Source organism: Panthera uncia, chromosome D4, assembly GCF_023721935.1.
Source record: "Panthera uncia isolate 11264 chromosome D4, Puncia_PCG_1.0, whole genome shotgun sequence".
NCBI lineage: Eukaryota > Metazoa > Chordata > Mammalia > Carnivora > Felidae > Panthera > Panthera uncia.
In genome coordinates, this window is record NC_064807.1 from 65,221,952 (window position 1) to 65,233,961 (window position 12,010).

The 12,010-nt window shown below is 39.5% G+C and overlaps 1 protein-coding gene across 1 annotated transcript in view; it reads left to right on the plus strand.

Moving 5' to 3' along the window:
- Positions 1-130: 130 nt before the first annotated feature.
- The window catches only part of TMEM38B (transmembrane protein 38B), a 53,351-nt gene continuing 41,471 nt past the window's right edge, over positions 131-12,010 (plus strand). Inside the window, exon 1 of the mRNA XM_049627417.1 lies at positions 131-348. Within this exon, the coding sequence (XP_049483374.1) occupies positions 237-348 (112 nt within the window). The 5' untranslated portion in view covers positions 131-236. The remainder of the gene's footprint in view (positions 349-12,010) is intronic.

A 12,010-nucleotide genomic window follows, 5' to 3' on the forward strand; every position in this document is an offset into this window, starting at 1 on the left:
CCCGCCCGCTCGCCCCGCCCGCCCGCCCGCTCGCCCCGCCCGCCCGCCCGCTCGCTCCCAGGACACGCGGCTCCGCCCCAAAGCGCGTCGGCGCCGGATCCCAGGGCGCACGCGCAGGCTCCTCCTGGTCGCGCGGGAGGGCGCGCGTCTACGGCGGCCCCCTCCCCCCACCCCTCGCCGCGCCCGGCAGGAACCGGTAGCCAGGTTTGCTTCGGCTGCCGGGGTCCGTCGTCGTCATGGACTCTCCGTGGGATGAGCTGACCCTTGCCTTTTCTCGCACGTCTATGTTCCCCTTTTTTGACATCGCTCACTACCTGGTGTCTGTGATGGCGCTGAAGCGTCAGCCGGGTGAGTGCGGGGAGTCGCAGACCGGCCCCCTCAGGGCACCTCTCGCGAAGAGGACGGCTGAACGGCCGAGCTGCCGCTGTCCCAGAGTCCTATAGCCGAGCTGGAGTGGAGGCGAGAGCCGATCCTCCTGACCCCTCGAGCGCAGATGGGGAAACTGAGGCCGGGAAGGGTGGTGACCCCGGTACTCGTCAAAGGAGGCGCGACGTAGGGTCCGCAACGCCGCGTCGGGGGCGGGTGACAGGGCAGCCGCTGCCGCATTTGGGAGCCCGGGCACTACTTGAGTCCGCCCAGGATGTGTGCGGTCTCTCGGCGGTGCCGCCATCTCCTTGGAAAGTACGGTATTTAAAAGTCACCTGGGGACGGAGCTCCCTGAAACAGCGTGTGGCACTTGGTCGCTTGGGATAATGAGTAGTTAATGGACTGTTCCGCAGTCACGAAAGTTGTAGCGACACTTAAAGAGCCTCGGGCAGGCACACCAGTATTCCCCTTAACGCAGCGCTCTGTCATCTTGCCGGACAAAGTGATGGCTGGAAGAGAGTGGATTCCCATTTTCCGTCGTGTGAGTGACCTCGTACCAGAGTCATTTCGCATAGTTTCACTCTCTGTAGCCTGGGGGTGTTGTCTTAATACAGGATTTTGAGTCTTTTTTGAAGTATATACGATCAAGGAGCAATATTTCCTTTCTTGTATTTTACATTCAGGAGATGTTTGCTCCTGTATTGCTTTACTCTTGCAGCCATTCTGCCGGCCTTTTCGTTTTATGGGTCTCTTCTTTCTTTGTGGTCAGGCATTTATCTTCTTTTCCTCCTTTCTGCCTGCTCATGCTGCCTGGTCCTGTAGAGTTAATGAGTGAGGGCTTGAGGTGATGCTGTACCTTCTACTGTTGTCTGCGTGTGGTTTTTAAAACTGTTTGGTCTCAGAAATATTTCTCATTTGCATTGATGTTTGTAGCTCAGTCAGAATCATTGTTCGTTAGAGGTTTTGACCTGGATAAGGTGAATATTGCATTAAATCAGGACAGATAGCCTGCATAAGAAACGGTTTCCTTGATTTGAAAAGAATTATATTATTATGTCACATCCACGAGTTGAAATTTTCTCGTGTAGGCTAAATCACCTTCTCAAAGTGTGGTCCAGGAACCCTGGGGTTCCTCACACTTCCAGATCAAAATCGTTTTCCTAACAACACGCAGATGTTCTTTGTCTTTGTTATACTATTTTTCTCACAAGTGTACAGTGGGGTTTTCCAGAGGCTACATGACCAGCGATACTCTAGCAGATTGAATCCAGAAGCAGATATGAGAGTCCAGCTGTTTTCTATTTGAGGCCAGACATTAAAAGGGATTTGCTAACATATAAAACAGTGTGACTTTTCTCACTAAATGTTTTTTGCTTTGGAAAACAGTTATTTTTCATAAAGAGTACATAATTTATGTTAACATGTACATTTATTATTTTTAAAATGAGTACATAAGTACTGTAGAATTTTCTCAGTTAACAATCCTGTAACTCACATAAATAAAAGCTCTTTGAGGTCTTGAAGAATTTTTTTCAAGTCTTAAAAATTTTTTTAATTTATTTTTAAAAGAGAGAGAGTGTGTGTTGTGTGTGTCTGCATGCGCGTGCGTGGGGAGGGGGTGGGGGGGAGGGGCAGAGAGAGAGAGACACACACACAGAATCTGAAGCAGGCTTCAGGCTCTGAGCTGTCAGCACAGAGCCTGACATGGGGCTCGAACTCACGAACCGTAAGATCATGACTTGAGCTGAAGTTGGATGCTTAACTGACTGAGCCACCCAGACACCCCATTAAAAATTTTTTTTAGTGTTTATTTATTTTTGAGAGAGACAGTGCGAGCAGGGGAGGGGCAGAGACAGGGAGACACAGAATCCGAAATAGGCTCCAGGTTCTGAAGTGTCAGCACAGAGCCCATTGCAGGGCTTGAACCCACAAACCATGAGGTCATGACCTGAGCCAAAGTCAGCCGCTTCACTGACTGAGCCAACCAGGCGCCCCTCAAGTCTGACTTTTTAAAGGTTTAAATCACGTATATTATACTTATACTTTTAAATATAAAATTCTATGATTTTGGATAAGCACAGATATGTACCTACCACCATTGTCAAGATACAGTTTCATCACCCACCCCAGATTCCTTCTTGCTTGTTTGTGGTCAGCTCTCCCTCAGCCATTCACCTGCTCCAAAGTTTATTTTTATTTTTGAGAGAGAGACAGAGCGAATAGGGGAGGGGCAGAGAGAGGGAGAGAGAGTATCCCAAACAGGCTCCACACTATCAGCACAGAGCCCGACACAGGGCTCTAACTCACAAACCGGTGAGACCATGACCTGAGCTGAAATCAAGAGTTGGACCACCCAGGCACCCCCAAAATATTTTATATTCCAGTACCAGTACTTGTAAACAGGTAAAAATGATAGAATTCATACAAAGGAGTGTTTCTATTTAAGCATTTACCAGAAGTGTGTTAGACTGCCTGTATCTTCCGCATTATTCACTATTACCATTTTTTAAAATATGTTGTCATTCTGATGATCAGAAAAATAGTTTTCATTTGCATCTCTCATGGTTACTGAGTTTGTGCTTCTCAAGTTTATTGACAATTTGTATTTCCACTTATTGAGCTGATCATATTGTTTTTCTGATTTGAATTGTAATACATTTTTTTAAATGATGAATTGGGGTGCCTGGCTGGTTGACTCAGAAGAGCGTGCAACTTGATCTCAGGTTGTGAGTTCAAGCCCCATTTGGGTGTAGAGATTACTAAAAATAAATAAATAAAAATAAAAACTTAAAAAAATGAATCATCCTTACATTCTTGGAATAAACTGTACTTGTTTGAGGTATTATTTTAATTCATTAGGGATTTTGATTTGCCAATACTTCATATAAATTTTTACTTAATTGGAAACTTTTTTTATCCCTTATTGCCTGATTCTCTAGAACTCAGACCTATGGTACAATAAAACTGCAATTCACGTATGTAGTACCAGGATTCTTCTTATCTTTATTTTCTCAAGCATGTTACTCCTGCAGACTCTTGACTTTTTGGGATGTACTCTACCACTGCTTATACCTCACTCCTCACTTTCCTGCCATTTACATCTTTTATGTCTCTACCTAGATCTTTTAAAATGCTAGTGGAGACAAGAGGGTAAAGGGGATTAACTTTTTCTTTCTGTGGTGTGGATAAGGATAGCATCCCTTTTTTGTTTGGTTCAGGTTGTAGGCCTTCAAACCCAAGGAAGGTTGATGGTTTTCCTCTCCTTTTCCACGTGACTTGCGCTTCAAGCAAAGACATCAGGGTATTTAGTAAATTGGATTTTTAAAATTTCTTAATATACCTCCGTTTGTCAAATAATTAAATTTTAGTTCTTCCTAAACCCTGGTATCTGATTATCTATAGTTTTAAGTTTTTGCTAGTAGGATAGATTTTGTTTTCCATTTTCCTGGGTATTTTATTAGAAGTTTGAAAACAGTACTGTGAGGGCTCTTAGTCAGAAACCATTTAGCAGAAGTTTTATTTCTCTTATTTTACATTAAAAAAAAATTTTTTTTAACGTTTATATATTTTTGAGAGAGACAGAGTGTGAGTGGGGGAGAGACAGAGAGAATGGGAGATCCAGAATCCAAAGCAGGCTTCAGGCTCTGAGCTGTCATCACAGACCCTGAGGCAGAGCACGAACTCACAAGCCTTGAGATCATGACCTGAGCCGAAGTTGGACACTCAACCAACTGAGCCACCCAGGTGCCCTTCTTCTCTTACATTTTTAATCTGCCTTCTCGGTCTCTTTTCTTATTTAAATCTTCATTAAAATAAACACATTTCTTCAATCGTACATTCATACCCAGTTACTCTTTTCTGTAAGACTTCGTGAAAATTTAATCTACAATTATTTGTACTTGATTTTTACACACAAAATCTGTTATTTTACTCTTAATTCTCCTACTGCTGTTTTGCTCATCTCTCTCAAATCACAGGGAGTTCAATTAAGTAAATATTCACTGAAACTCCACTGCATATCAGGCAGTATTTTAGATGTTGAGGATACCAAGATGAAAGATGCTCTTGTAGCCCTAAAGGAACTCAGCTGTGCTGTTGTCATCGTCGTCTTTTTTTTTTTTGTAGTGTCACATAAGGTTGCACTACCTTCCTATACGATCATAATATTCATTTCAGATACATGCAAAAGCATTTTAGTATCTTGATTGTAATCCTCAAACATCCTTTTAAGGTAGGTATTATTGAACTTATTTTACAGATGAGGAATACACTTACAGGAATAAAATAACTTTATTTAAGTCACATAGGTTAATAAATTACGGAGCTAGTTCTTCAGCTAACTCCAAAGTTCTCAAATATTCTGTGCTCTCTTTTTGCAGGTCCATTTAATGTTTCTGGTTTCTCAATATTTAGCAATTTCTTAATAAGCTTTCATTTGACATGGTTATTTTCTCCCATGATTTCTGTCATTTCCTTATCACCAATGAGGTTTTCCTTTGCTTTCAGGAATTAAATCCAGGAATAAAGCTTATTAGTGTTCCTTCTTCTAATTTGTGGGAGATGAAAGTATTCATGTATCAAGAATTTGTCAGTTCTAAGGATTCTGTAAAGGTGGCAACATTGTTTTGCTATCTTTATGAATCCACACATAAAAACATACAGAAAAGTACAAAAATCATAAATGTACAGCTCAATGAATTTCCAAAATGAACACATCTATTTAATCAGCATCCAGATAAAAATAGAACATTCATGATACTCCAAAAGCCCTTTTTGTTATGTTATGCTTTACAAAGCCAAAATATGTTCTGCCCAGTGTGGGATGGAAAAAGCATGTTTCAGAAATGACAGTTTATAATTTACTTCTATTAGTTTAGAGAGTCTTACTTAAATATTTTTAATAATTTTTAAGTGAAAGAATATTTGATTGACCTGACATAAATTATAGGCCAGAGTGTGGTGTGGTAGAAAGAGCTCATAAAATCAGGAGACCAGTGTTAAAACTCTTGTCAGTAGCTTGGGATAAGAACTTAAAACCCAGTATTTTATCTGTGCAGTGAGTAGGCTAGACTAGAACACCAGCTGAGCGGTGTTCCATTGTTAGGAGTCTCAGTTTTAGCTCTAAAGAGATCTTTGTTCAAGCTTCTATGTTTTAATAATTTTAATCCTTTGTTTCCCCAGCAGCAGTAAACTACTTTTTCTAGTTGATACCTCTGTGATACTATAGTATTTACTTTTTACATTTTCAACAATCTAGTTAACAATTTTATAATTATGTCTTTATAGTAAATTCTCTCTGTTAAAATAACTGTGTATTTTCTCTTTCCTGACTGGACTCTGACTGGTACAGAATCCTAGCAATGGAGTTTAACTTCCTACCTTCTGTTTTGCATATGTTATATTAAGATATTTAAACTATTGGCTATTTCCTGCCCATAGATCCAGTCTGTATAATGTCATCAGTATAGTGGGCCAGTGTGATGTTACGTGGATTCTCAATATGATCAAAATTTCTGGACTTTGTTGGAGAGCAGGAGAGTTGACATAGACCTAAGGCAAGACTGTGATAATATACTGTTTACCTAGCCAGATAAAAGCAAAATGTTTCTGGGATTCTTTGCAAATTAATATGGAGAAAAAGGACTTGCTTACCAGGTTATAGGGATTATGTTGATTTGTACCAGTAAAAATACTGCATCTTGAATACCAGTTGCAACTGGAGTCACTACCTGTCTACATTTATGATAATCCACAGTCATTCTCCAAGATCCATCTGCTTATGTATAGACCAAATAGACAAGTTAAATGGGATGTGATAGCTGTCACCACGTTTTCATCTTTGATGATTTTGATTATGGCAACCATGTTTGTGGTATTGCCTTTTTTTTTAAGTTTATTTTTTTATTTTGAGAGAGAGAGAGCAGAAGCAGGGGAGGGGCAGAGAAAGAGAGAGAGTGAGAGAGAATCCCACTGACTCTGTGGAGCCCGATGTGGGGCTTGAACTCATAACCATGAGATCATGACCTGAGCAGAAACCAAGAGTTGGGACTGTTAACTGACTGAGCCACCCAGGCGCCCCTCTGTAGAACTGCTTTTTAAAAATATGTAGGGGCGCCTGGGTGGCTTAGTCGGTTAAGCGGCCGACTTCGGCTCAGGTCATGATCTCATGGTCTGTGGGTTCGAGCCCCGTGTCGGGCTCTGTGCTGACAGCTCAGAGCCTGGAGCCTGTTTCAGATTCTGTGTCTCCCTGTCTCTCTGCCCCTCCCGTGTTCATGCTCTGTCTCTCTCTGTCTCAAAAATAAATAAGTGTTAAAAATAAAAAATAAAAAATAAAATATATGGGCTACCTGGGTGGCTCAGTTGGTTAAGCGTCTGACTTCCACTCAGGTCATGATCTTGCAGTCCATGAGTTCGAGCCCCGAGTTGGGCTCTGTGCTGACAGCTCAGAGCCTGGAGCCTGCTTCAGATTCTGTGTCTCCTCCTCTCTGCCCCTCCTGTGCTCATGCTATGTCTCTCTCGGTCTCTCAATAATAAATGTTAAAAAAAAATTTTTTTTAATACCTTGATGAAGGGAAGAAACTCTAGGGGCTTCTACTTGAATGTTTCTACCATAATGATCCTTACTCCTGGATCAGAGGATTAATATGGGGATTGTGTCAGTTGCCAGCTATGTCATAGTTATACATTAAAGAACTACAAGGTGAGTCTGTGGATTTACTTGGCCCACTATGATCCAAACTTGATCCAAAACTGAAAGTAGAACATGACTTTATTTTCTAGCTTTTTTAAAAAAATTTTTTTAATGTTTATTTATTTTTGATAGAGCACAAGAGGGGAGGGGCAGAGAGAGAGGGAGACACAGAATCAGAAGTAGGCTCCAGGCTCCAAGCTGTCAGCACAGAGCCCTACGCAGGGCTCAAACTCACAGACCGCGAGATCATGACCTGAGCTGAATTTGGGCACTCAACCGACTGAGCTACCCAGGCGCCTTTATTTTCTAGCTTTCATTTCATGATGAAAAGTATTTTGATTTTAAAGCCCGTAAGTGATTATGAGTGCTTCAAAACTGATATACTTCGAATTAGAGTCAGGTCTCAATGTGACAAATTTTGCTAAGTTTTGGGGAAAATAATTCTATTGATAGCATATCACAAACATCTTAAGGTAGGACAGAAAATGTTTTTGTCCTTTCAGTGTCAACATGTTAAAAATAAAATAACATATCCTAGTTAACACAGCTTGTTTCTTAACTAAAAGAATACATCTTTGTTTTAAAACTGAGAAGAAACGGGGGCACCTGGGTGGCTCGGTCATTTGGTGTCCAACTTCGGCTCAGGTCAGAATCTCCCTGTTTGTGGGTTTGAGCCCTGCATCGGGCTCTGTGCTGACAGCTCAGAGCCTGGAACCTGCTTCAGATTCTATGTCTCCTCTTCTCTCTGCCCCTCTCATGCTTGTGTTCTGTCTCTCTGTCTCTCAATAATAAACATTAAAAATTTTTTTTAACTGAGAAGAAATTAAAGATATCCTATTATTTTTCTCCTACTGAAAATTACTTCTATGTTCTAAAGATACACAAGCTGTTTCTGGTTAACTTCTGTATTTTCACAGTTTAACTTTACAATAAACTAATTCTGGTACTGAAATAACATATACAAAGGAACATAACACCTAAAGAAATTTGTCATAAGAGGGGCGCCTGGGCGGCTCAGTCGGTTAAGCATCCGACTTTGGCTCAGGTCAAGATCTCATGGCTGGTGGATTTGAGCCCCACATTGGGCTCTGTGCTGACAGCTCAGAGCCTGGAGCCTGCTTCAGATTCTGTGTCTCTCTCTCTCTGTTCCTCCCCTGTTCATGCTCTGTCTTTCCTTCTCAAAAATAAAAACATTTAAAAATTAAAAAAAAAAAGAAATTTGTTGTAAGATTGTCTCATACTTAAAATGTGTGTCCATAGTGTGTGTACGCAAGAGAACTTTATAGAAACGGCTATTTGAGAGGTGCCTGGGTGGCTCAGTTGGTTGAATGTCCGTCTTTGGCTCAGGTCATGATCTCGCTGTCTGTGAGTTCAAGTCCCTTGTTGGGCTCTGCTGACAGCTCAGAGCCTGGAGCCTGTTTCGGATTCAGTATCTCCCTCTCTCTCTGTCCCTCCCCCATTCATGCTCACTTGCTCTCTCTCTCTCTCTCTCTCTCTCTCTCTGTCAAAAATAAATAAACATTTAAAAAAATTAAAGAAAGGGCTATTTGAATGAGAGAAATTTTTCTAATTGACATAATTTTGAAAATTAGGCAAAAAAGACTGATCTGAGGGAGACCCTTCAATTCTGTTCTTCTCCTTTCTGTTTTGCTCTAATGAAATCTTAGTTTTCCTGATTTAAGTCTCTTAAGGATATAAGTACTTTTTTAAGGGCTGTGGTATGTCATTTTCTTTTCAGCCTTTCAATAAGAACTCAAAAAATTATATCTTGGGCTCAGAGAATAAAAGCAGCCCAAAGGCTGCATTTTGCTTACTTTCTCTGCTGGTAGTGATCAGTCCATTCAGCAGATAAATCAGCAAGTGTCTGCCAATGTACTAGGTAGTAAATATGTGTTTTGATCTATATTTTCTTATTTTAAATCCTTATAAGTTATGAATTATTCTCATTTAATGAAAGGTGAAACTTAAGCCAAGAGGGTTTAGTGTTCCTACAAAGAGGTCATGAAACTGGTCAAAACTGGTGTTTCAGCTGCTTCTTTTACTTGTGACAATACAAAGGGAAATTAATGGTAGTAAAATCATAATACTTGAACTCTTGAAATGTTTCACATACATTTTTCTGTCATACAATAAACATTTATAGGGTACCTACTCTGCACTAAAGTCTCTTAGAATTTTAACAGGTAAGAACTTTATAATGGAGCTAACATAAACAATCTAGCATGTGATATGTCTTAAGAGGAAAGAATAAAATGTGACAGTTGAGGAAACAGGAAAGTTATTTTGACAGACTTAATCAGAAATGAATATTACATGAATGAATCATTTGTGTGAAAGCATTTAGTACATTTGATTCGGATTGTTGCAATGGTCAAAGGAAAACCTGAATATATTTGAATTTGGCTAAGCCAGTGAGTGGTATCAGATGGATGTAGGTAATGCTAAATCTTCATTAGAATAATATAAGGAAAACAGAGGACAGATAGCAGTGAGTATTCCTTATTGTATGTTTATCAGAAGTAATTAATTACCTTGGAATGTGATCTTCGTGGTGACTGTGCTATGATGGCCTTGTTTAGCTTTGTTACAGCTTTCTTGCAGTTAGAACTCCCATTTCCAGAATGTGTTGCTAGAGCTCACAGGGTATGCCTGTGAGAGAAATAGGGACACACACACACACACAACACACACACACACACACACACACACACACACACACTAGGGTTGGGAGAGAGTTAAGAGTAAGGGGGAAAGTGGTGTGTATGTGTAAATTAGCATAGGAAGAAAAGAAGTCTGGAAGTTGTCACCTCTCAAGATAGTAATATGATGGAATGGGAAAAGTAGAAAGGAAAGGGTAATTTGGCTTTTATTTTTACTTATGTGGTAATAGCGATAAGCTAATACTTATTGCTTACTATGTGCCAGACCCCCGTTCTAAGTGATTTAAAAGTACTCACTTGCAGTTGATCCTTAGTGGATCCTTACAGCAACCCTGTGATGTAGATTACTTTATTTCTTTTCCTCTTTCTTGTGTGTGTGTGTGTGTATTTTTTTTCAAGATGTAGGAAAACAACTTGTTGAGTTCACACAAAGATTAAGTGCTGGTGCCAGGATTTATACCTGAGCAATTACACTCTAGAGTCCAAACTCTTAAGCAGTCTATATTGCTTTTTAATGTGAAGATGATGCAGTATGGAAGCTAGTGACCACTGACCAAATGATAAGATTATACTCATTTATTAGGCTGACTGACCAGTGTTATAATCGCTTACCACTGTGTAGGGCACTAGTGCTGATACACATATCCAGGAAGATTATATATACATATTAGAGACATAGTAGTATTACATCTGACACGGGGTTTGGCTGTAAAGATAGCATGATCATGCATTAAAATAATTCTTGAAAATTCTTAGGTTTAGAGGAAATTGCTACACTGAAGATTGATGTCCTGCCTTTTAGTACATTTCTCATAACTGATTTTTCTTCCAGATTGGAACAGGTCACCATTTCTTGAGTTATCACCAGTTGCATATCATAAAACCTTGGCATCACTTCACTTGACAGGATGTGTACAGCACAGAAAATGCCCATCTGCCAACTCATTTGCACTCCTGGGCACATTTTGTTATGTGGAATGTTGGGTTGCACTAATTGACTTTTATTTCCTCCTTTTATTTTTCCTGAGCACATATGGGTGATTTCCATGTTAATTCAAGTATGATGATGTTACCCTACTGAACTCAACATATACATTTGTGTAGTTTTGTTTTTGTTGTTTGTTTTTGCATAAATGGGCCTTTTCCTAAGAGATAACAACTGAGTAGTTTGGTTATATGTTCTTGCAGACCTTATTTTATGTATTAGTTGCATGTGTATGTACTAATAGAAATATATGGTTTTCTGTTTCCCCCCGTAAATTATTTTTTACTGTACGTATTGTTTATATACATATGATTTTCTTTTTGTCATATAAGTGCATGTAAAGCACTTTACCCAGATTCACCAACCACTTACATTTTGCCCCATTTATTTAATTTTTGCCAGCTTTATTGAGGTACAGTTGACAAAACTGTATATATTTAAAGTGTACAATTTTATGGTTTGATATGCATATGAATTGTTAAATGATTTTCACAGTCAAGTTAATTAGTACATCCATCATCTCACAATATTTAAATAACTTAAAAAACTTTTTTTTTTTTAGTTGTGACTTAAGGTCTACTGTCTTAACAAGTTTCAAGTGTACAATGCAGTATTAACTATAGTTGCTGTGGTATACATTAGATCCCTAGAACTTATTCATCTTACAACTAGAAGTTTGTACTTTAGCATCTCTCTCTCTGAATGTTTTTATTTATATGTATTATTTTCTCAAAACCACTTGAATGTAAATTGGAAGCACTTGCCCAGTTACTTCAAATTACTTAAGTGTGTTAATATTAAAAAACCACAGTTTAGTTATGAAAGTCAGAAAGTTTAACAGTGCTGGATCACCTGGGTGGCTCAGTCGGTTAAGCATCGACTGCGGCTCAGGTCATGATCTCACTGTTCATTGGTTTGAGCCCCATGTTGGACTCTGTGCTGACAGCTCAAAGCCTGGAGTCTGCTACAGATACTATGTCTCCCTCTCTCTATCTGCCCCTCCTGTCTCTCTCTCCCTCTTTCTCTTTCTCTCTCTCTCCCAAAAATAAATAAACATTAAAAAAAACCTTTCAGAAAGTTTAACAGTGCTATGACACTATTATTTATGTAAGCCCCAGCCCATATTTAGATTTCATTAGTTATCCCAAAGTTCATTTATAAATATTCTTTCCCATTCCAGGATGTGATCTAGAATACACATGCATTTAGTTGTTGTCTTTTTAATGTTATTTAATCTGGAGCATTTCATCAGCCTTATTTTTGGTATTTCTTGACTTCAACATTGCTAAAATATAGGCCAGTTTTTTG